This window comes from Palaemon carinicauda, chromosome 28 (genome assembly GCF_036898095.1).
Source record: "Palaemon carinicauda isolate YSFRI2023 chromosome 28, ASM3689809v2, whole genome shotgun sequence".
In the NCBI taxonomy this organism is placed as follows: Eukaryota; Metazoa; Arthropoda; class Malacostraca; order Decapoda; family Palaemonidae; genus Palaemon; species Palaemon carinicauda.
Genome location: NC_090752.1, coordinates 36,190,063 through 36,215,756, shown reverse-complemented (window position 1 = coordinate 36,215,756; position 25,694 = coordinate 36,190,063). Strand labels below are relative to the sequence as shown.

At 46.4% G+C, this 25,694-nt stretch overlaps 1 protein-coding gene across 1 annotated transcript in view; it reads left to right on the top strand.

Annotated features, from left to right (window-relative positions):
- The window catches only part of LOC137621503 (DNA mismatch repair protein Msh2-like), a 123,142-nt gene that overhangs the window by 6,662 nt on the left and 90,786 nt on the right, over positions 1–25,694 (top strand). The window contains exons 2-3 of the mRNA XM_068351855.1: positions 6,005–6,054; positions 18,400–18,523. Coding sequence (XP_068207956.1) covers positions 6,005–6,054; positions 18,400–18,523 — 174 coding nt within the window. The remainder of the gene's footprint in view (positions 1–6,004; positions 6,055–18,399; positions 18,524–25,694) is intronic.

Here is a 25,694-nt window from a genome sequence, read left to right as displayed (position 1 = left end):
AAGCAGACGTTCACGATGGAGACGACGAAGTCGGTCCTAGCAGCGGTCAGGCAGGAGGACTGGATGGTCTCGTTGGACTTGAAAGATGCCTACTTTCACGTTCCTATTCATCCAGACTCCCAACCTTTCCTGAGATTCGTTTTTGGAAAGGTTGTCTACCAATTCCAAGCCCTGTGTTTTGGCCTAAGCACAGCTCCTATGGTGTTCACGCATCTGATGAGGAATATAGCAAAATTCCTCCACTTATCGGACATCAGAGCCTCCCTCTACTTAGACGACTGGCTGTTGAGAGCCTCCACGAGTCGTTTCTGTCTGGAGAGTCTCAACTGGACTTTGGACTTAATCAGAGAACTGGGTCTGTTAGTCAACATAGAAAAGTCTCAGCTCATTCCCTCCCAATCCATTGTGTACCTGGGAATGGAGATTCGGAGTCAGGATTTTCGGGCTTTTCCATCGGCCCCCAGGATAAGCCAAGCCCTAGATTGCATCATGAGCAAGCTGAAGAGGAGCAGTTGCTCGGTGAGACAGTGGATGAGTCTCACAGGGACCCTTTCATCACTGGCCCTGTTCGTAGAGCTAGGGAGACTCCACCTCCGCCCTCTTCAATTCCATCTTGCAGCTCATTGGGACAAGGGTTTGACTCTCGAAGCAGTCTCTATCCCAGTCACCAAAGAGATGAAGACCACTCTCTTGTGGTGGAAGAACAATCTCCTTCTCAGGGAGGGCCTATCGTTGGCTATTCAGACCCCCAATCTTCATCTCTTCTCAGATGCATCGGACTCGGGCTGGGGTGCGACCTTGAACGGACGGGAATGCTCGGGAACGTGGAACGAGGAACAGGGAACGCTCCACATCAACTGCAAGGAGCTACTAGCAGTTCATTTAGCCCTGCTGAACTTCAAGTCCCTCCTGCTAGGCAAAGTGGTGGAGGTGAACTCAGACAACACCACAGCCTTGGCTTACATCTCCAAGCAAGGAGGGACCCATTCGAGGAGCCTATACGAGATCGCAAGGGACCTCCTCATTTGGTCAAGAAGTCAAAACCTCACTTTGGTCACGAGGTTCATTCAGGGCAACATGAACGTTTCAGCAGATCGCCTAAGCAGAAGGAATCAGGTCATTCCCACGGAATGGACCCTCCACGAGTGTGTGCAACAGACTTTGGACCTTGTGGGGTCAACCTACCATAGATCTGTTTGCCACCTCCATAACCAAGAGACTTCCGCTGTACTGTTCCCCAGTTCCAGACCCTGCAGCAGTTCATGTGGATGCTTTTCTGCTGAACTGGTCCCATCTCGACCTTTACGCATTCCCACCGTTCAAGATAATCAACAAAGTCCTGCAGAAATTCATCTCGCACGAAGGGACACGGCTGACGCTGGTTGCTCCCCTTTGGCCTGCAAGAGAATGGTTCACAGAGGTACTTCAATGGCTAGTCGACATCCCCAGGACTCTACCTCTAAGAGTGGACCTTCTACGTCAACCTCACGTAGACAGGTTGCACCCAAACCTCCACGCTCTTCGGCTGACTGCCTTCAGACTGTCGAAAGATTCGCTAGAGCTAGAGGCTTTTCGAAGGAGGCAGCTAGTGTGATTGCCAGAGCAAGAAGGGTTTCCACTCGTAGAGTCTACCAATCTAAGTGGGAAGTCTTCCGGAGCTGGTGTAGAGCCAATTCAGTATCCTCTACCAATACCTCTGTGACCCAAATAGCTGACTTCCTATTACATCTTAGGAACGAGAGATCCCTTTCAGCCCCTACGATTAAAGGGTACAGGAGTATGTTGGCTTCAGTTCTCCGCCACAGAGGTTTGGACCTTTCTTCCAACAAGGACCTTCAAGACATCCTTAAGTCTTTTGAGACTTCTAAAGAGCGTCGTCTATCCACTCCAGGCTGGAACCTAGACGTAGTCTTAAGGTTCCTTATGTCACCTAGGTTCGAACCTCTCCAGTCAGCTTCCTTCAAGGACCTTACCCTCAAGACTCTTTTTCTCGTCTGCCTTGCAACAGCTAAGAGAGTCAGTGAGGTTCATGCCTTCAGCAAGAACATTGGTTTCACGACCGAATCTGCAACATGTTCTTTTCAGCTCGGATTCCTAGCAAAGAACGAACTTCCTTCACATCCTTGGCCTAGATCGTTTGAAATACCTAGCCTCTCCAACATGGTAGGTAACGAACTAGAGAGAGTTCTTTGCCCTGTCAGAGCTCTCAAGTATTATCTTAATAGGTCTAAACCTATTCGAGGACAGTCAGAAGCCTTATGGTGTGCCATCAAGAAACCTTCGAGGCCCATGTCCAAGAACGGGGTTTCGTATTATATAAGGCTTCTGATTAGAGAAGCCCATTCTCACTTAAAGGAGGAAGACCTTGCGTTGCTGAAGGTAAGGACCCACGAAGTAAGAGCCGTAGCTACTTCGATGGCCTTTAATAAAAACCGTTCTCTGCAGAGCATAATGGATGCAACCTATTGGAGGAGCAAGTCAGTGTTTGCATCATTTTATCTTAAAGATGTCCAGTCTCTTTACGAGAACTGCTACACCCTGGGACCATTCGTAGCAGCGAGTGCAGTAGTAGGTGAGGGCTCAGCCACTACATTCCCTTAATCCCATAACCTTTTTTAACCTTTCTCTTGAATGCTTTTATTGTTGTTTTTATGGTTGTTACGGTAGGCTAAGAAGCCTTCCGCATCCTTTTGATTTGGCGGGTGGTCAATTCATTCTTGAGAAGCGCCTGGGTTAGAGGTTGTGTAGAGGTCCTTTAGTAGGGGTTGCAGCCCTATATACTTTAGCACCTTTGAGTTGATTCAGCCTCCAAGAGGAACGCTGCGCTCAGTAAGGAAGACGAACTTAAAAAAGAGGCAGAGTAACGGTTCAATTCGACTTCCTTACCAGGTACTTATTATTTCATTGTTATTTGAGATAACTGTTATATGAAATATGGGATACTTAGCTATCCTTTAATCTTGTACACTGGTTTTCACCCACCCCCCTGGGTGTGAATCAGCTACATGATTATCGGGTAAGTTTAATATTGAAAAATGTTATTTTTATTAGTAAAATAAATTTTTGAATATACTTACCCGATAATCATGATTTAATTGACCCTCCCTTCCTCCCCATAGAGAACCAGTGGACCGAGGAAAAATTGAGGAGGTGTCAACAAGAAGTACTATAGTACCTGGCCACAGGTGGCGCTGGTAAGTACACCCCCTTCTAGTATTGTGATAGCTGGCGTATCCCTCCATAGAATTCTGTCGGGCAACGGAGTTGACAGCTACATGATTATCGGGTAAGTATATTCAAAAATTTATTTTACTAATAAAAATAACATTTTTCCTAGTATACAAACCCGAAGCTATTTCGGCGTAGCTGAAAGACGAGCCATGATAATTTTAGTGAGGGATAACTACCCCATCCATTAGTTAGCGGGTGGCAGGTGGGGTAGACTGGTTAGCCCGCTCACTCACACCTCTCGGCTGAGTAACCACTTTGCTTTATGGCAGGACTTCTTGGGGGACAGTGTGGCGGGCCAATTTTTATAAATAGTTCTAGGTTTATATACTAGGAAAAATACAAATTACTTCCAAATTTGTTATTTGTTCCAGCGTAAATATAAACCTTTCGCTATTTATGGGGGTGACTTACTCTTAGGAGGGAGGAAGTCCTCACCAACTGGCCTCGTTCATGACCCGGGGTCCTCTCTATTTTGATCTGTGATCGATAGTAGAAGGAACCTTACCCTCGCTAACATCAAGTGGCGATGTGAGGTAATGCCCTGATAACGGCCTGCAGAAGCTTGTGTGTGAGTGGAACTAACAGTGTGGCTTGTCTTTAACATAGGAACTTGATTGTTCTTAAGACTTACCCAATACCCTCCCCCAACGAGGTATTGGGGATGTAACAAAGTATTATTCCATACTTAAGGAGGCACAAGGGAAATGAGTCTTGCCTGCAGCGAGGTGAGGTCAGCTATGCTGAGGCTTGCGGAGCTGTTTTCCCCAGAGGGGAGAAGTTGAAAGAAAGAAAGAAGCCAGACATTCTTACTCAATCACCCCAGACTAACCCGGGTAACCTCAGCCCTCTGCTACCTGTCCATCAAGGAGCCTGAGGAATTTATACCATTTGTTGTGCGACCCCCACAGTACCAATGGAAAAGGTCTCCATGTTCCTGTGGGTTACGTCTTTGCAGGTAGTGGGCCGTGAAGTCGATTGACGCTTCCACACGCCCACTTATAGTATCTGCGCTACAGAGTAGTTTCTTGAATGCAAGGGACGTAACAACGCTACTGACGTTACGAGCTCTGGGTCCTAGGATGGAGGAGGGTCTAGATTGAGAGCAACCTCAATAGCCTTCCAATCCCGGAGGGAAAGGAAATCCCTGTGATCCTCCTCTTGACTTTCCCCTTGCTGGTCAACAGTGCTGACACAAGGGGGCGAGCTGGTGTTGTTCTCTTAAGGTAACACCGCAGACTCCTCACTGGGTAAAACCTCAGTTGAAAGGGTCTTTGGTTACCGAACGAAGACTCTTGATCTGGAATGGGCTGCACTTAGGGTACAGCACCCTCGGATTTTGAGTCTTGGCAATCAACTCAAGGATGCTGCTGAGGATTACTTCTCCCTTCCCTGTCTCCTAGAGTAGGAGACATCAGAAGATGTATCATACAACACACTAACTCTCGTGGTCAAAGCCCAAGTGAGTAGAAAGGACTGTCTTCCATGTAAGGAAGCAATCTGTTGCCTGGCATAAAGGTTCATAGAGATGGGCCTTCAGGGACTGAAGGACCCGAACCGCATTCCCAGGAGGAGGTTCAGATCCGACGGGGGATAAGTTATCTCAAACTTTGTATGAGTTAAGGCATCGAAGGGAGAGAATCCCCTTCCACGACATCAGTCACAACAAAGGACTGAACACTTCGCCTGGAAGACTGACGCTGAAAAGTGTCTGAGGTATCTAGACATCTTTTCTGCAACTTGTTGCGAAAGGCCTCTCTGAGAGAGGAGGTGGCTAATATCACAAGCATGCAAGTAGCTGAAGCTGCTATACATGCATTGCATGAAGTTTTAGCGAGGTGTCAGGGTTTCTCTGTTATGTGCCAAGCCCATACAGGAAAACCCCTGGTCAAATGCCTAGTCAGTTGGTTTGGACTTCCACTCTTTTAATGGGTGAGTCATCTCTATAAACAGTGAATAATTTGTATTTAGTGTCGGAACAAATGACAATTGTGGAAATAATTTGTATTTTTCCTAACGATACAAACCTGTAGCTATATATACAAATTGTCCTGCCATTACGTGGCCTCCTAGAATGTCCTGCCTGCAATCAAAAGTGAGTTAGACACATTGGTTAACTGGTAGGTCAATGTTCCACCTTGCTTAAAAGGCTTTATGGCTAGTCTTCCAGCTTTGCCAAAAAATAATCCGTAGAAATAGCTACAGGTTTGTATCATTAGGGAAAATACAAATTATGTACTATACATACATTATTGTATTCAGTGTTAATTAGCATAAAATCATGATAATAAAAATCTTCCCCAATTATAGAGTAAATAAATGAATGGCTCTGTCGAGCATCATACCTCACTGTGTTCAAACCTTTTGGTGAAGCTATTTGTAGGAGTTGTCCTCTCTGGTATTTGTTGCCATGCAGTACTGTACATTATATGCATAAGCAAATTAGATCTACAGTACATGTATATTTTCACCAAAGAAACATTCAGTTGTAATTAAAATTGTAATATACAATACTGCACTGTATTTATTTCTGATATGTATAATGTATTTGACTGATGAAATTTTTTTTATTTTGTAAAGAAGTATTAAATTTTCATTGAAGTAACATGAGATTTGAATGAAATTATTTCAGTAAAGATAAATTTGTTGAGATATTGTGGGTTAAAGTACATGGAGTGCAGAAACATAACCCTTTGAAATGCAGAGCTTGGTAATTTTTTGTTGATATATCCTAAGAAAAATAGATGGCTGGCTTATAGGACGTTTAACTTTTCAGAAGGAGCTGGTGAGCAGGGCTTCCTCTCATTCCTTCGAAATCTTCCAGAAGTAAGTCTTTATGTTTGTAATACAGTAGTATTAGGTGATTTGTTTAAATTTGGGTAGATGGGTTTACATTTCTTTGGATTAATTCACAGATGGGTACATTTGTTTGTCCACTTAAAATTTTGATTGATGTGATAAAGAAATTCACTGATGGGTATATTTGTTTGTTCACTTAGAATTTTGATTTGTGTGCTAAAGGAGTGGGAGTATCCTTTTACTAATTAGCTTTTGTTCCGTAACTGGAATACAAACCACGCTATTTGATAGGGGTATTACTTTCGGCATAGCCGAAATGACGAGCCATTAAATTTTAACGAGGGTTAACTACTCATACTGCTAGTTAGCAGGGGTAGGGGAGGGTAGCTTGCTACCGCCCCCCCTCACACACCTGTGATTGAGCTCACTTTGCCTTCGGCTCAGATGGTGAACGGACGTTGCCGCTCTTCATCCTCGCCGAATGTTGGCAGCCATTAATGACTTGCTTTTTCTTATTCTCTTAGTGTGTGTTTGTGAAGTTGACTTCTGCGACCATGCACACCTGCCCTGGACTCTCCGGCCGCCCTTGGGATGTTTATGTCGGTGGTGGAGACTGATCCTCACACCCTTTGTCCTGTATGCAGAGGTCAACGGTGTGATAGCGTAAATAAGTGTAATGAGTGTAGGGAGTGGTCTTCCTCCCAGTGGGAGAGGTTTGGGCGACGGCGGAAGAAGGAGTCCAATCTGGATATTTCTCCTTCAAAGGTTCCTTCGAAGAGAGAAAAACCTAAGGCCTCTTCTTCCGTCTCCTGACCCTCCTCCGAAGCTCCTACTCGTTCGGCCTCTTACGAGAGACCGTCAAGTAGTAGCGTAGACCAAGTTAATGTCGGCCAACCCCGGTTCTCGAGAGATGATGTTGCTTCCCTTAGCGAAGCAGCCCCACCTCTCCCCCTGGGTGAGGCCTTGTCACTAACCCCTCTTTTGCAGATTTGGTCTTCCTTGGGACTTACGGGTCCTCCCTCCAAGGAAGCTTTGCTACAGTTCATCCACATGGGTGCTATTGTTCAGCAGTCATCGTCGCTGTCAGAGGTAGATCCTCTGACCCTCATCGACGTTATAGTGTAAGAGGTGTCTCGTAGGTTATCATCCAACTCCTCTGCCCCTCCAGACTCTCCAGCACTTGCTGCTGACTTAGTTTCCCCCATTCCTGAACATCCTTCGAGGGGGAAACTAAGTCCAACATCTGTCTCTCCTACAAGTGTTTCTCCCCCTCGGGGGAGTTCACTTATAGAGACTCCTCTTCGGAGGACTGCTGCGACACATGGTCAGCTTGCTGATCTAACGGCCCCCAGAGTGCGCATTCATCGGAAAGCACGCCTTCCACTTCGCCTTAGAGGTCTCCCTTCACCATCGGTGAAGTAGTGCCTCTTTGGTTCATCATTGTCACAGCCGTCCCCTGCAGAGGAGCCACCACTGCAGTCATCTGACCTTCATCCATCGATCGTCACTGCTCCTGCAACTAGTCCTGTGACTTCGGTCCTGGACCTCTCTGCTGATTGTTCGCGATCTCCTTCGGTGGATGCTCGCCCTTACAAAGGGCACATCCCAGTTCCCGACCATCCACCCTTCAGATCTGCTGACCTGCCATCACCGTTCCTGTCACCGGTAAAGCCTATTGAAGCCCTACCAAAGTGCGCAGCTGCGCACCATCGCCCTGCAGCTCGCCAACCTACAGGACATCAGCGCTCAACAGCAGCTCGTCAGCACTTTACAGCTCTCTGACGCGCTCCTTCACCTGCTTGCCCTCATAGAAGGCAGCAAGATCATGCGCTTGCGCGCCAATATTCTCCTGCGCGCCCACGTTCCAGCGCACTACAATGTGCTTGCGCTCCCCTGCGCGCCCACAATCTCCTGCGCATCAGCAATCTTCTGCGCACCCTCTACCTACTCGCCCATGATCTCCTACGCACCAGCGCCCTCCTGCGCGCCAACACTCACCTGCGCACCAGCGCTCTCCTGTGTGGCAACACTCTCCTGTGTGCCAGCCAGTACTCACCTGCGTGTCAAAAAATGCCTGCGCGCCATTATTCTTCTGCTCACCAACACTCTGTAGGTGAAGCAGCATGTGCAATGCAGCGCTCACCTGCACGCCAGCATTCACCTGAGCTCCGGCGCTCTCCTGGACATCCGGGCTCTCCTGCGCGCCAAGTCTCTCCCAAGCGCACGCCCAATGACATGCGCATGCGCCACCACGCTCCAACTTTCACCTGCTCACGTGCGCCAATACTTTCCCGCTCGCTCGCACGCACGCTAATACTCTCCTGCGCGCCAATAGGCACGGGCTTAGGATCTACACCCGGCAAGGTCACCATCGCCTCATTCCCCTTCCCGCAAACGCATTTCAGCGCGCCCTGCGGGAGAAGGGAAACAGGCACAAGCAGAGGGGTTCAGGATCCCTAAACTGCCTTCTAAGGTGGACCCACCTATTACGGTGACTCCTCGTAGGAAACCTTCGGTCCCTTTCCCTTCAGGGGATCTGTCTGACAGTGCATCAGTTAGTCAGGAGCCTTGGTTCAGTGCCTTAGTCAGAACTGTAACACAGGCATTCAAGCCTGTCCTGTCTGATTGCTTGTCAGAGCAACCTATAGCTCTGGACTCAAGACACGGAACCATGGCTTCCTTTACCCCTTTGAAGAGGAAAAGCAGATTTTCCGACGCGGTCACTTCCCCAAGGGTGAAGCTGACTCCGTGCAGACCATCAAGGCTAGTCCCTCCAGTATCTCCCCAGGGATACTCTCCCTCCCTGTCTGATGAAGACCATCCTTCACCAAGGGAATCGCGCGAGGAGAATCACTCCTCCATCGCACCGTTGGAGGAAACCTCCTTTCATGCGGAGAGTTCCCCTCAATCTGGGATCAGGAGGAACGTGACACTCAGGCCTTCGATGTTGGAGTCTTACCTCCTTCCTCGGAAGGAGTCTAAAGACTCCAAGACTCTGCCCAAGTCCTCCACCAGGACTAGAACGGAGACAGCCAGCCACTCAAGGAATGTCCGCATTCTGGCAGGTACCTCCACATAAATCTCCTAGAGAGGAAGGCCGTCTTTCTGGCCCGTCATCAGTTCCACCATTTCCTGGCAGGCCACTCAGTTTGGTGATGAGCGACAACACCACAGTAATGGCTTACATCAACAAGCAAGGAGGTACTTTTTCGCAGCAGCTATCCCATCTAGCAGTAGAAATACTGAGTTGGGCCGAAATCCACACGATACCACTATCGGCACTCTTCATTCCAGGCAAAAGGAATTTGCTCGCTGACACCCTGAGCAGAGCATCTCAGATAGTGAGTACCGAGTGGTTTTTGGATCATCTAGTAGCCAACAAAGTCCTGACTCTGTGGGGTTCTCTGACTGTGGACTTCTTCGCAACGGCCCTGAACCTCAGGCTCCTGCTGTATTGTTCCCGTCCCAGACCCCAAGGCTCTCTGGCAAGATACTTTCCAACAACGGTGGGACAACATCGACGTTTATGCCTTTCCCCCGTTCTGTCGGATGAGGAGGGTACTCAACAAGACCAGAACATCGGTCAATCTTTCAATGACCCTCATAGCTCCGCTATGGCATCACGCAGAATGGTTTCCGGACCTTCTGCAGCTCCTAAATGAGCCCCCAAGAGAACTCCCTCCATGACACAATCTACTCAAACAACCACATGCCAACATATTCCTCAAAGCCATAGCTTCGCTACAACTTCACGCATGGAGACTCCAGCATCTTTTCTCTCAGAGAGGATTTTTGCAACAAGTTGCGACTAGGATGTCTGGATACCTGCGTAAGTCGTCAGCAGCAGTCTACCAGGCAAAGTGGCGCGAGTTTTCTGTGGTTGGTGTCGTGGAAGGGGTATCTCCCCACTCAATGCCACTATTCTAGCAATAGCGGAGTTTCTCTTGTATTTTCGTGAAGAAATGTGCCTATCAGTCTCGGCGGTAAAAGGCTATCGCTCAGCCTTAAGCCTTGCCTTCAGACTGAAAGGAATGGACATTTCTTCATCGCTAGAACCCAGTCAGAAGTAAGACCTCCCCCATGAAACGTGGTTCGAGTTCTCAGGTCTCTTAAGAGACCTCCCTATGAGCCATTACGCCAGGCAACCAATCGCCACCTTACTTGAAAGACGGTGTTCCTGCTAGCTTTGGCTTCGGCCAAACGAGTCGGTGAACTTCTTGATCTCTCATACGACATCGCCCATTCAAGGGGATGGGGAGAGGTAACGTTCAGCTTCGTCCCTGAGTTTATTGCCGAGACTCAGAACCCGGGAGTAGCGGATCCCCGATTCAACTCCTTCCGTATTTCTATTCTCCGTACTGTAAAAGGTGACTCAGACCATCTCTTACTATGTCCAGTGAGGAGTTTGAGGCTGTATCGTAAGAGAACAGCTGCAGTCCGTCCCTGTGTGCCTGCACTATTTGTCAGCACAGGAAGGACCAAGAGGAGGGTCACCAAGAACACCATCTCAGCATGGATTTGCAAGGTCATAGACCATGCATTGAATCCAGACCCTCCTCCTTCACGTTGCCCTAGAGCTCATGATGTCGGGTGTAGTTACGTCCCTGGCAATTAAGAGAAACTTCTCAGTGACGCAGGTTCTTCAAGCTAGGTTGTGGAATCGTCAGACCACATTCACATCCCACTACTTGCAAGACGTGACCCACAGGAGACTTGATACGTTCTCTATCAGTCCTGTGGTGGCTGCACAGTAGCTGGTTTGAAACTTCAAGCTCTTTATTGGACAAGTAGCAGAAGGTTGAGGGCATTGTTACCCGGTTTTAGTCTGCATGAATGAAAGGTTTGACTGGCACTTATTCTTTTCTTCATTCTCCCCTCTCTTGGGGAAAGCAGTATACAGGGTTCTCTGCACAGCTGACCTCAAACCACTGCAGGTAAACCATGCTCCCTTGTGTACCTAATATTAAGACTAATACTGTTGCGTCCCCATACCCTGACGAGGTGGTATTCGGAAAGTCCTAGTTACACAGTTTTTCCTTCTAAAGAACTCGGAATAACTTTACCTGGACAGTCACACTTCTACATACCTCAACACACAGCTTGAGTAGGCCGTGGAAGGTTTTAGCGAGGTGCAGGGACTCCTTATTTTTGAGTACTGATATACTCAGATAAGGAGCCCCCGGGTAAAGCCAGCCAGATTGGCTGGGACGTTCACCTTACCTAATGGGTAATCACCCCTATTAAATAGCATGGTTTGTATTCCAGTTACGGAACAAATGACAAATTCGTAGATAATTTGTATTTTTCAATATTTAACTTAGCTGGTGATTATATAGCTGCAACTCTGTTGCTCGACAGACAACTCTACGGTAAAAACTCGCCAGCGATCGCTACACAGGTTGCGGGTGTGCCCAACAGCGCCATCTGTCGACCAGATACCCAGTTCTCAATGTAAACAAAGACTCAATTTTCTCTCTGTCGAGGTGTCGACAAGACGTACTTACTCGCTGTTGCTAAACTGGAGTTTTTTCACATCTAATTGGTGATGTACTTTATTCTAGTTTTGAGCTTTCGCTGTGCAGGGTTTCTCTTCACACAAATCCTTGAACTCTTTTTGATAACGGATTCTTTGTTGATGACTTTTTGATAGTTTTTTGAATTTCCCTTTGACCAATTCAAAATGGCTGACCCTTCACAAGTCCCCAAATTTAGGAAGTGCAATGCTAGGGACTGTTCAAGGCGTCTTCCGAAAGCTTCTATCGACCCTCACACTGTTTGTTCCAATTGTCGGGATAAAACCTGTCAATTGGAAGATTGGTGTGAGGAGTGCGTTGGCCTTTCGGAATTTGATTTTATCGAATTCCAAAAGTATACACGTAGGCTAGAGAGAGATAGAGTTAGGAGAAGTTCTTCTCGTTCTATTGATATATCCTCTCCTCATGCCCCACAACCTATTCCTTCCCCTGTAGTGGTTGCTCCTAACCCCCCTCCTGGCACTCAGGAACCATCGATGGCTGATATGATGCGTGCCATCCAGGCTCTGGGTGAGAGAGTTGAGTCCCTTGCTAGTGACCGTAATCAGCTCATGGCGGATGTGAAGGAGCTTAAGTGCAAAAGTGCAGTGGGAAGTGCTAAAGTGCCGAGTGATAGTGTTGTGGATAGTGTTGCGCTTGAGGGTTCGTCTGTTCGTGCCTGTCGTCCTCCTAGTCCGGGACCTCTTGCAAGCTCCCAAGTCCAGGGGAGAAGCAATGTCGTATGACGCATGGGTTCGAGAGGCTTTAATCAGCGAACAGACGTTCCCTCCGTGGTATCGGGCGTATCTACCCAAGATCGCTCCTACCTAACTAAGACGAGAGAGCCCATTTATACCTCGTCTTCGGAAGGTGTTTCTCGCAAGAAACCCTGGACCAAGGTCTCACGACCGTTAAAACGCAAGTCGGTCCCTTCAGCGCAAGTCCAACGGCCCGGTTGTAGCCACTGGGTCAGTTCGGACTCGCTGCCGTCATCCGATGACTGCTCACCGCCTAAGAGAGGCAAAGCGGTTCCGCTTCAGACAGTAACACCGTCTGTCGCCGCACCTGCTCCCGTAGACCCTAAGTGGTCTCTACTGCAAGACATGCAGTCTAAACTGACGTCTCTAATGCAGGACTTTCGTGCGGAGAAGGTTGCTGCCGCACCAGCTAGGGCAGTACCTAGCCTACAACCTTCCACACGTTCGGTTGTGCGTCCTGTGGACGCTGAGGTAACTTTCTCACGCACACCAGTTGAGAGAGTTCCTCCACCCATGCGTTCCAGTGTGATCTGCCAGCCGCATGTTGAAGTTAAGCGACGCACGGAGGTTGCCGTTGACGTTCTGAAGGTTCAACAACCGTCAGAGTTGTTTTGTTTTGACGCGGTGCGTCAACCTCCGCAACCCAGTGTGGTTTCCACTGCGCACCCACATCAGTCCAGACAGTCTGGAGTAGACGCTGTGCGTCCCCGCGCTGCCATGGTTGTTGCCAGCTCACAGACTGGGCAGCAGTTCCATGACGTTGCGTCCGGCTCAGTCACGCATGCACCCGTGCGACCGGACTCAGCGAACCAGCCGTTACCCACTCCGTTGCCGTTTCCTCATCAGTTGTCGGATGAGGAACTTTCTGATGATGATGTTGCTGCACACATAGATGAACCACAATCAGATTTGGACGAGCCTAAGTCTACTCAACCCTCTTTGGACTTTAGGAAAGTTTTGGCCATTTTCAAAGAGCTGTTTCCGGACCAGTTTGTTTCTGTGGCTCCTCGGTCTCCGCCGTCAGAGTTTGTGTTAGGCATGCCGTCTACCACTCCTGCCTTTACTAGACTCGTCCTCGCACGCTCGTCCAAGAGAGCTTTGCGGGTGATAGGAGAATGGTTGCAGTCCAAGAAGAGTTTAGGGAAGACAGCCTTTGCGTTTCCCCCTGCTAGACTCTCTTCTAGATCGAGCGTCTGGTATGCCACGGGAGAAGTTCTCGGCTTGGGAGTTCCTGCCTCTGCCCAGGGTGACTTCTCAAGTCTTGTAGACTCTCCCCGCCGCCTTGCCATGAGACGCTCAAAGATATGTTGGTCATCATCGGACCTGGACCACCTTTTGAAAGGTATCTTTAGGGCCTTCGAAGTTTTTAACTTCTTAGACTGGTGTCTAGGAGCCCTAAGCAGAAAGATCTCTCCGACAGAGAGAGAGACTTCCTTGCTCATTATGTCCTGCATGGACAAGGCCGTACGTGATGGGTCTAATGAGCTTGCTGCATCATTTGTGCCCGGAGTCCTTAAAAAGCGTGAAAACCTATGCTCATTCCTTTCAGCTGGAGTTACACCGTGCCAGAGATCTGAGCTTCTCTTTGCTCCTCTTTCCAAGTGCCTTTTTCCAGAAGACCTGATTAAGGAAATAGCCGCTTCATTGGTGCAGAAGGACACTCACGATCTTGTTGCGTCCTCCGCTCGCAAAGCTCCCCCTTTGCCTACCTTGTCAGCTAGACCAAGGATGGACACTCCAGCGTCCCGTTTTATTCCGCCCTTTCGTGGCAGAGCCTCCAGCAGAGGAGGTGCTCGTGCCGAAGGCAAACGAGGAAAGAAGAAAGGATCCAAGTCCTCTTAGGGCAGAGTCTGACTGCCCGCATCTTCAGACAGCAGTGGGAGCCAGACTCAAGAACTTCTGGCAGACCTGGGAGAAGAGAGGCGCAGATGCACAATCTTTGAAGTTGCTCAGAGAGGGGTACAAGATCCCTTTTGTACGGAAACCCCCTCTAGCAACGTCTCCCATCGATCTCTCTCCCAGGTACAGAGAGGAAGACAAGAGACGAGCCTTGAAACAGGAAGTGTCTCTTTTACTAGAGAAGGGAGCGGTGGTCAAAGTCTCGGACCTTCAATCTCCGGGATTCTACAACCGACTCTTCTTGGTGTCAAAGAAGACAGGAGGGTGGAGGCCGGTGCTAGACGTCAGTCTCTGAATGTCTTTGTCACAAAGCAGACATTCTCCATGGAGACCACAAAGTCAGTCTTAGCGGCGGTCAGAAGGGAAGACTGGATGGTCTCTTTAGACCTAAGGGACGCCTACTTCCACGTCCCCATCCACCCGGACTCCCAACCTTTTCTGAGATTCGTTTTCGAAAAGGTTGTCTACCAGTTTCAAGCCCTGTGCTTTGGCCTAAGCACAGCTCCTCTTGTGTTTACGAGGCTGATGAGGAATGTAGCCAAATTCCTTCATTTATCGGACATCCGAGCCTCCCTCTATTTGGACGACTGGCTTCTCAGAGCTTCTTCCAGTCGTCGCTGTCTGAAGGATCTAAAGTGGACTCTAGATCTGACCAAGGAATTGGGTCTCCTTGTCAATATGGAAAAGTCATAACTGGTCCCATCCCAAACTATTGTGTATTTAGGGATGGAGATTCACAGTCTAGCTTTTCGGGCTTTTCCGTCGGCCCCCAGAATAAGCCAAGCCCAGTTATGCATCCAGAACATGCTGAAGAAGGAACAATGTTCAGTCAGGAAGTGGATGAGTCTGGTAGGGACGCTATCATCCCTGGAACAATTTGTCATTAGGAAGACTACACCTCCGTCCTCTTCAATACCATCTAGCTTTTCACTGGAAAAAGGACAAGACGCTAGAAGCGGTCTCGATCCCCATTTCCGAAAAGATGAAGTCTTGCCTGACTTGGTGGAAGGACAGTATCAACCTAAGAGAGGGTCTTCCCCTGGCTGTTCAGACTCCCAACCACGTTCTCTTCTTCCCAACCACGTTCTCTTCTTCCCAACCACGTTCTCTTCTCGGACGCATCGGACGTAGGCTGGGGCGCGACATTAGACGGTCGGGAATGTTCGGGACTGTGGAACTCGAGTCAAAGGATCATGCACATCAACTGCAAGGAGCTGCTGGCAGTACATCTGGCCTTGAAAAGCTTCAGGTCTCTCCTTCGAGGCAAAGTGGTGGAAGTGAACTCGGACAACACCACTGCCTTGGCGTACATCTCCAAGCAAGGAGGGACCCACTCACTGACGTTGTACGAGATCGCAAGGGACCTGCTCACCTGGTCAAAAGGTCAAAACATATCACTTGTAACGAGGTTCATCCAAGGCAACTTGAATGTCATGGCAGATTGTCTCAGTCGGAAAGGGCAAGTAATTCCAACGGAATGGACCCTCCACAAGGATGTATGCAAGAGACTTTGGGCCACTTGGGGCCAACCAACCATAGATCTCTTAGCAACCTCGATGACCAAGAGGCTCCCAATATATTGCTCACCAGTCCCGGACCCAGCAGCAATTCATATAGATGCCTTTCTCCTAGATTGGTCGCATCTAGATCTATACGCATTACCACCGTTCAAGATTGTCAACAAGGTACTGCAGAAGTTCGCCTCTCACGAAGGGACAAGGTTGACGCTAGTTGCTCCCCTCTGGCCCGCGAGAGAATGGTTCACCGAGGTACTTCGATGGCTAGTAGACGTTCCCAGAAGTCTTCCTCTAAGGGTGGACCTTCTACGTCAGCCACACGTAAAGAAGGTACACCAAAGCCTCCACGCTCTTCGTCTGACTGTCTTCAGACTATCGAAAGACTCTCGAGAGCTAGAGGCTTTTCGAAGGAGGCAGCCAGTGCGATTGCTAGAGCAAGGAGAACATCCACCCTTAGAGTCTACCAATCGAAGTGGGAAGTCTTCCGAAACTGGTGCAAGTCAGTATCTGTATCCTCGACCAGTACCTCTGTAGCTCAAATAGCTGACTTTCTCTTATACCTGAGAAAAGAACGATCACTTTCAGCTCCCACTATCTAGGGCTACAGAAGCATGTTGGCATCGGTCTTCCGGCATAGAGGCTTAGATCTTTCCAACAATAAAGATCTTCAGGACCTCCTTAAGTCTTTTGAGACCACGAAGGAGCGTCGTTTGGTTACACCTGGTTGGAATTTAGACGTGGTACTAGATTCCTCATGTCAGACAGGTTTGAGCCGCTACAATCAGCCTCCCTGAAAGATCTCACCTTAAAGACACTTTTCCTGGTATGCTTAGCCACAGCTAAAAGAGTCAGTGAGATTCATGCCTTCAGCAAGAACATCGGATTTTCGTCAGAAAAAGCTACATGTTCGCTACAACTTGGTTTTCTAGCCAAAAATGAGCTGCCTTCTCGACCTTGGCCGAAATCGTTCGATATTCCCAGCTTATCGAATTTGGTAGGCAATGAACTAGAAAGAGTCTTATGCCCTGTGAGAGCTCTTAAGTTCTATTTAAAGCGAACTAAACCTTTACGAGGCCAATCTGAAGCTTTATGGTGTTCAGTTAAGAAACCATCTTTGCCTATGTCAAAGAATGCTTTATCCTACTTTATCAGACTGTTAATACGAGAAGCTCATTCACATCTGAGTGAGGAAGACCAAGCATTGCTTAAGGTGAGGACACACGAAGTTAGAGCTGTCGCAACTTCCGTGGCCTTTAAGCAAAATAGATCTCTGCGAAGTATAATGGACGCAACCTATTGGAGAAGCAAGTCAGTGTTTGCGTCTTTTTATCTAAAGGATGTCCAGTCTTTTTACGAGAACTGCTACACACTGGGACCATTCGTAGCAGCGAGTGCAGTAGTGGGTGAGGGCTCAACCACTACAATTCCCTAATTCCATACCCTTTTAATCTTTCTCTTGAAATGTTTTTATTGTTGTTTTTTGGGTTGTCCGGAAGGCTAAGAAGCCTTTCGCATCCTGGTTGATTTGGCGGGTGGTCAAAGTCATTTCTTGAGAGCGCCTAGATTAGGGGTTTTGATGAGGTCCTGTTGTATGGGTTGCAACCCTTGATACTTCAGATCCTAGGGGTCGATCAGCATCCAAAGAGGATCGCGAGGCTCCGTAAGGAAGACGTACTTAAAAGGCAGAGTAATTGTTCAAGTCGACTTCCTTACCAGGTACCTATTTATTTTGTTTTTGTTATTTTGATAACTTCTAAAATGAAATAAAAATTCTTAGCTCATAAAAGTGTAAACATATATTGCTGGTCTCTACCCACCCCCCTGGGTGTGAATCAGCTATATAATCACCGGCTAAGTTAAATATTGAAAAATGTTATTTTGATTATAAAATAAATTTTTGAATATACTTACCCAGTGATTATAAATTAAATGACCCTCCCTTCCTCCCCAATAGAGACGCAGTGGGACGAGGAGAAAATTGAGTCTTTGTTTACATTGAGAACTGGGTATCTGGTCGACAGATGGCGCTGTTGGGCACACCCGCAACCTGTGTAGCGATCGCTGGCGAGTTTTTACCGTAGAGTTGTCTGTCGAGCAACAGAGTTGCAGCTATATAATCACCGGGTAAGTATATTCAAAAATTTATTTTATAATCAAAATAACATTTTTCCTAACCATAGCTATTTAAGCAAACTTACCCGCCAGCCCTATCCCTCTTGAAGTCCTACCTCCAAGCAAAGTGAGCTCAATCACAGGTGTGTGAGGGGGTTGCCCGGTAGGAAGCTACCCTCCTGAACCTCCGCTAACTAGCGGTATGGGTAGTTAACCCTCGTTGAAATTTAATGTCTCGTCATTTCAGCTATGCCGAAAGTAATACCCTTATTAAATAGCTAAGGTTTATATAGTTAGGAAAAATACAAATTATCTACAAATTTGTTGTATCATGAAGGAGAGTGAGTTCCCTTCTTTTGTTTAATTTATTTGTGAAGAATTGCTGCATGGTAGGAAGCACATTTAGTCAACATACATAGGTCAAATTGTTGTCATTTGCATTGTAAAGACTGCAGTGTCTGGTTTTGAATATTTCTGATTTAACTTAATTTTTTTTCATTATTCGTGTAGAGATCATGAAAATTGAAAAGAAATTATTTCTAATATCTATGTAATTAATGTTTTCACTTTCAGAAATCAAATACGACTGTAAGAATTTTTGATAGAGGGGAATACTTCACAGTACATGGACAGGATGCTGTGTTAGCTGCCAGAGAACTGTTTCACACTAATTCTGTCATCAAACTTTTAGGAGCAGGTTAGTCTCTCTCTCTCTTCTCTCTCTCTCTCTCTCTCTCTCTCTCTCCTCTCTCTCTCTCTCTCTCTCCTCCTCTCTCTCCTCTCTCTCTCTCCTCTCTCTCTCTCTCTCTCTCTCTCTCTCTGAAAGATATTTAGTTTAGTATCCCATGTACAGTAACACCATTTTCTAAGATCTGTAGAATAGATTTTGAGTTTTTCTTTGGTGTTCGTAATGAACGTTTACTGCACGTATGTTCATTGTACAGTTCTTCTTTGTTTACCCTCTTATATATATAATTTTAATGTTATGATTGTTCATAAATATGCATGAAGTGTTGGAGATGATAATTCATTAAATATGCCAAAAAGTTTAAAATTTGCTCCAAAAAATTAATCAGACGAGAATATATCATGATAGCCCCGACTTGCTCATATTGCACATTTGTTATATGTAGTATATGTATTTCTGGATTTGAGGGAAAGAATTCATCACTGGTTTGTAGATAACCTTGAAATATGATGGTTATGTCCTTATGATTCCCAGTGATGAGGGAAATTACTGCCAAAAGCCCATACTTCTACATTCTAAAGTGTATTCAATCAACCTATACAAAAAACTTGGAAGTCTAATTTCTCAAAACATGAAATTTTTAGAAAAATTTTTGTCCTTCAAATGAGGAAGATAGGGAATTTTATAGCATACAATCTGAACATTTGCTTTTTTAAATAAAATGTCAAGCTTCTTTATGAAAAATAATCACCTTTGAAAGTGAATTCTATACATTGATAAAATAATCCATATTAAAAAATGTAAATGCTAAGAAAATTGTCAATGTACAGTACAACTTTTGATGAATAAAATTCTCTTTCAAATTGTTTTAACATTCTAAAAAAAAACTCAGAGAATTAAAATTCTGTGGTAATAGGAGCTTGGAGTAACTCCAAAATAACATTATTTTAATGGGGCTGACGCACACCCCTTGATGAATAAAATTCTCTTTCAAATTGTTTTAACATTCTAAAAAATCCCCAGAGAATTGAAATTCGGTAGTAATAGGAGCTTGGAGTAACTCCAAAATAACATTATTTTAATGGGGCTGATGCACACCCCTTAAGTCTTACTTGATGGTAGCAAAACAAGGGGAAAAAAGAAATACCTTGTTGAATAATGTCCCTAAGGTTCACCATCTCACTAGCATTGGTCCTTGTGAGGCCATATGAAAATTTCTTTTGTCACTGTCGAGTGCAAATGTATTTGGTATCACTGTTGTCAAGAGTTAATTTAATTTTGTTCATAGACAAATACAATGCTGAAACTGCGGTCACCTTGCGATAGTTCGCCTCTTGACTCCCAGGTCACTTGAGATATTCTTACGCGTTGGGGAGCAACATCATCTGTCACTTGTTCTTTCGCCACGTGGCCTGTCCAAAACAAGAACAGCTAGCCTCCCAGAACTACACTCACTGCTCTTATGAGCATCAAGATGTTCCTTTGTATATATACAGTTGGCAAAAGTATCTCACCACCTGGACTGGTATGTACGCTGCACCACAGAGACCAAAGTGTGCCCTACTTTGTCTGTGAGAGCATGCGTGCCATATGGTGTTTTCCCAAGGGGAGACCAATCGTTGATCGGGCCCTCCTTCAACCTTTTTGGGGTACACTCCTTGTTCAGTTTTAGGTCTAGATTCTGGTTGTTATGTGAAAAGAGAACTGCGAAAAAGGAGGAAACAAGTTATATTTTGAAAACACATCTGTGATGCCTAACTTTGGTCTGGTGGTAATGGAGATCCCAAGACTGAGTGTTCGTTTATCGAGGTTCTTTGCACCCATTTGTGAGTGTAATGAATTTGAAGTGGCCCTCAAGGATCAAGAACCTCACTGGAGTTGCCATGTCTCATGTGGCTATGGATAGAGGAAATTCTCAGATCTCCAAGCCTGAGAAATCATTTCGGTCTAGCCAGTTGAGTAAGATCTTGTCTCTTGCATTCTCCCAACAAAGGAGATTCGGTATATGTTGAGGTGCTAGCCTGTCTGTTCTTCGTGCTGATCCCTTGGTTTTTGTTTTAATGGCATAGTTGCTTGTGGAGATACTCATGGTGGAAGGCATAGTCTTTTCAGCTTGTTGCCACGGAATACTCTTTATTGGCCAGGTTCATGGATTGACCAGTGGTCCGGTGTAGTTGTCTACATTGTCTTTATTCAAGATTTGTTAAATCCTTAATCCATAGATGTTGGCAAGGTACCGCAAGTTGTTCTCTCCAGTACAAAGGTAATGACTTTCATGACACACAAATCTGTAAACCTATAGTCCAACTGGATCATGAAGAGGAGGGATACAGTTGTTTCCTGATCCTCAGACAAGTTGGACTGCAGACGATGTTGGTGAGGAATGGACTGATGCCAAAGGTTATGGCTTTCCTCAAAATGACATAGAAGCAACAGTGAGGAAGTAAAGGAAGGGTAGCCATGACTCCCTCATCCAACGTACTTTACCGTCAGTTATCCATGTCCTTCGAAGGCAGCTGTGGTGAGAAAGACTACTTCCTCCAAAGCCCAATCAGTACCTTCAGTTGCTTTTTCCTCTGGGAAAGGTACAGATAGTATTCCGCCCATTTTGTGCCTAACCAGGCCAATGCAGGAGGGGCAGAAGAGGTACGAAGGGAGGAACGGGATGCTGAAGTCGACAGTGCATGTCATGATGTTAAGCAATGTGGTAGTGATATGGAGTAGAGGAGTGGGATGTAGAAGTCCTTCATGATGGATACTTCTACCATTCAAAGATGCGCCTTACCTCACCTGCACTCCAGTGATGTTCCAGGGTTACCCTCCAAAATTGCCAAAAGCTCTGGCCTTGGGATAGAGATGAAAGCGATGGAGGAGAAGAATGATCTTGAAGTCATTCGAGATGGTCCTATGAGATTCTACAGTTGGCTCTTTATGTTGGAGAACTCGATGGGGACTGGAGACCAGGCATTAACCTTTTAGCACTGAACAAACTTGTTTATCAAACTTCGTTCAGCATAGAGAAGGCAAATACCATGCGGTCTGCCATCAGAGGGGAAGACTTTATGCTTTCAAAGGATATGAAGGATGTGTATAACTAAATACCCGTCTTCTAGTCCTACAGAAAGTATGTCTGCTTTGTCCTAAAGTGAGTAGTGTTCCAATTCAAAGTTGTATGCATTGGATTGTCCACAGATGGCCAATTGTTTGTGAGAGTGTTCACTATGGTCTCAGCTTGGGCCCCTAACACAGGATATGTCTGTAGAAGTATATCTCCACGACGGGGTGGTCTTAGCCCCTTTTGAGAGACAGTTGCTTCAAAATTGAGATTAACTTTTTTTTTTTTTTTTTTTTGCAATCTGGTGATGATAAATTAGAAAGTTGAGTCTCACCCAAGTAGTGGATGAAGTACCTCAGCATGCTGATAGGCATGACAGCAGGAAGAGTCTTTCTTAGTGGTATCAAGCATTACTGGTTAGCAACCAACGATCTCCTACCCTATCCTGTTTCAGTGGACCAGGAGGTACAGGGTGATCTTTTCTGTTTGCGGATGGACAAAAATCTTGCCAGAAGAGTTCCCTACAACTCCTTACCGGTAGAGATGCTCGTGTTGTTTGACACATCAAAGGAAGGATGGGGCACACCTGAGGGACCAAGTGGCTTCAGGAGTGTGGTCTCCTGAGGGAAGTACAGGGTGGAAAAGTAAGGTGCATTCCCAGCATTTCAGGCTTTCCAACACAGTTTGATACTCAATAGTCCTGGTGAACAACTGTCGTAGCATACGTCAACAAGCAAGGAGGAACTGTATCTCTCGGTCTGTATGAGTTGACAAAGCAGGTGCACATCTGGGCCGTGGACAAAACTGTAGAAGTGTCAGCAAGATTTATTCCAGGCAACAAGAACTGACTGAAGACTCGATCAGTTGCCGGGGGCAGGTTCGGAGGGGTCCCTGTATCTACACACAGTGAAAAGGCTGTCCACTTTAGGGATCACTGTTGATCAACTGGTTTGCCAAATGGCTGAACAGGATACTCATGGTGTCCTGTTCTCTCATTCCAGATCCTTTGGTGAGTGTTCAAGGACACTGCAATACTCTTAGGACAATCTAGACAATCTTTCCATGAGACACTGAACAGCGGATATCTGGGCACCTGCGAAGGTCTTCAGCAGCTCTCTACCAGGGAAAAATAGCCTACCTGCAATTAGTGTTATTAAAGGGATATTTCTCCAGTCGGAGCCTCTGCGGGAATTTCCTTGTCTTCCTCTCAGTGTCAGAAGTAAAAGGCTGTTGCTCAAGCACAAGTCAGGTTTCAGGTTGAAGGGCTTAGACCTTGACCGGCCTTTTGACATTTTCAATCTTATGTTTTTTCTTGTATACAGTAAAGTATATACTGTACAGATAGTCGCCAACTTACGACATATGCGGCTTATGACTGTTCGACTTTACGACGACTTTTTTCAATGTGGTGACGTCACTAGTACGTCTGGAATAGTACAATAATAAGAGAAATTATCCGTGGAAATATTTTATTTTCTTCTATCAAATTGACAGGCCTTTTGACTTTTTAATCTTATTTTTTCTTTTATACTGTAAAGTATTTACAGATAGTTGCCGACTTACGACATATGCGACTTATGACTATACGACGTACGATGACTTTTTTCAATGTAGTGAATCCTGCACGTTTGCAGAGGTTCATCCCTTATGAATGTATGTTCTTCACCTTCACTTCGGTCTTACTACAGGAGGAGGCAGATCCCTTGAATCTGTTCCTCTCCCTGCATTGGAAGGTGTAACCCTATGTGGTTACTACCCCTTTCATTCTCTCATTTTTAGAGGATTGAATTCATTGCTGTCTAACGTGACACCCATGGCAACTTAGTTGCTAGAATTCCCGACCCACTAGAACACCAGAGGTTGTCATCATCTTGTGTACTCTGATGGCTTATATAACCTTTGACCTTTGTGTGAGCACCTTCAGCCTCCATCTGCGAAATCCTTTCCCGAAGAAACGTATTTTCTCAATCCTTCATGAGACTCGGTCTTGTCGTGAACTCGAAAAGATCTTCCTTTTTCATCCTAGAGCTAGGTTTTTCCAGTAAAGGTAAAACCCCTCCTACGAGCTCGAAATACTCTGCTTATGTTTTTCACCAAGGACAGAGAGTTCACATCCAACGCAAGAGATACTCTCGTCTCTTCCATCCTCCTTTAGGAGGTCGGAAGTGCTTTCTCTTTATCCCCGCGATCAAAACATTCAGTTTCATGGGAAGACGCGGTTTGTCAAGATACTGCAGAGCTTCTTTAGTCAATTTTTACAGAAGTCTCCAGCTTAGCCTCTCCTCATGGAACAAGTTTGAAATTCAAACCCTGTCATACGAGGGGAAGGCCTGCGATCATACAAACAGTTAGCCCATGGCTTCCTATACAGGATTGACCACTAAGACTAATATTCCTAGCTCCCCTGTTTGGGACATCCGTTATCAGCATGTCATGTCAGTTTAGCCAAGCACCAAGGGTTATTACAAGGATTTATACCCTAAGGTCAACCTTCCCCTTTGGGGACCGGTCTTGTCTCCGAAGACTTTGGACGACTAGCTGATCTTGACAGCCTTGAGCTCCTCCGAGACATCTTGAGTTTACCACGACCTGAGGATTAGAGTACAGTAATCTCAGAAAAGACCTGACTGTATATTGTATATGGATATCTAAAGGCATTGTAATCAGCCTGCAGAAACTCCCACAGGTTCGACAAAACCTCATCAGTCTCCTTCGAATCCAACCTCTTCAGAAACAGCCAGATCACAGGTCCTTCGGCACTAGATATCTTCCTTTCCTCTGGTTTTTTAGGAGATTTGAGCAAGACTGTTGTGATAAGGTTACCAGAGGAGAATCTCATACAGGGAGTCAAGCTCCTCGGTTCTTCCACGATTTGATTTCTTCCTCCAAATGCATCAAAGAAAAGGGGTGTGAGGGGGATGCTGAACAGGACCACCACCTAAACCTCTCAGAGATGAGGGCAACCTTCCTGCAGAAAAGAGGTTAACATCCCCTTTCGTGGGGAACTCGGTTTAAGCTCCGTCGTTTCTCGTAGAATACCGGATGCCGACTTTCAACTTGGGCTAGAACTCGCAGATGGGAAACAGAGTACGGCCAAGAGGATCACCTGTAGGTGCTGGAACTCTCCCTTCCTTTGTGGGGAGATTCGCCAATTATGGCAGCAGATGTTGATCGTGTCTTTCCCGTCTGCAGAAAATACTTCCTTCGCCCTTTGGTCTCCCCTTCGAAGGATTCTTCCAGCAAAGAGAGGGATTCATCCACTTGGCTTTCTTCCTGCTTGCTCGAAAATGGTGGCCACCTTTCCCATCCACGAGAGAATCTTCATTTTTCTGGTTGGTCTCCCCTTCGAAGGATTCCTCCCACGGAAATTGGTTTTGCCCATTCTCCGCCATTGCCCTTCAGAGCAGGCCTCATCATTGGCAGTCTTGTTTCCTTAGAAGAATCGTTTCCCCTACTGATATAGATCCTGGAAGATTTTACGGGAATTGGATTCATCCATTCCCCGCCTTTGATCTTCAGGAACAGGCCATCACACTCGTGTTGCCCAGTAGACTCGTCCCGTTAGCAAGATTCGTCTTGTCCAGGAGACTCTTCATGCCTAGTCGATTCATCTGTCATCTGCAACTCCCGACGGAGATCCTAAGAGAACCCCCTCTGCGGCTCTTAACAGCCACATGTGAACATCCTTTACACAGCAGTATTTTCGCTGCGACTTCACGCCTGGAGACTATCCAACTCCTCCTCTCAGGAAGTCTCTACCACAACAGGTTGTAAAGAGAATGTCTGGATACCTGGATAGATCTTTGGCTTCGGCCAATCCAGGCTAAGTGGGCTGTAAGTTGGTATCATGAAGGGGTATCCCTCCCCTCGATACCACTTTGCCAGCCTTAGGGGTGTTCCTCGGTTACCTTCGGGAGGAATGCTTTTCTTGGTCTCGGCAAGGAAAGGCCACCGCTAGTCTTAAAGGGACCGGCCAGCTAATGCTGATTTTTAATGACAGGACTTTGGCAATCATACCACTTAATAAGGTGACTCAGGACATCTCCAAACTGCATAGGATTTTTGCCTCTGACCTTCGGTTTTGAAATACCAGAGCGATTTATCCTGAAAATTAGTGTTTTTCAA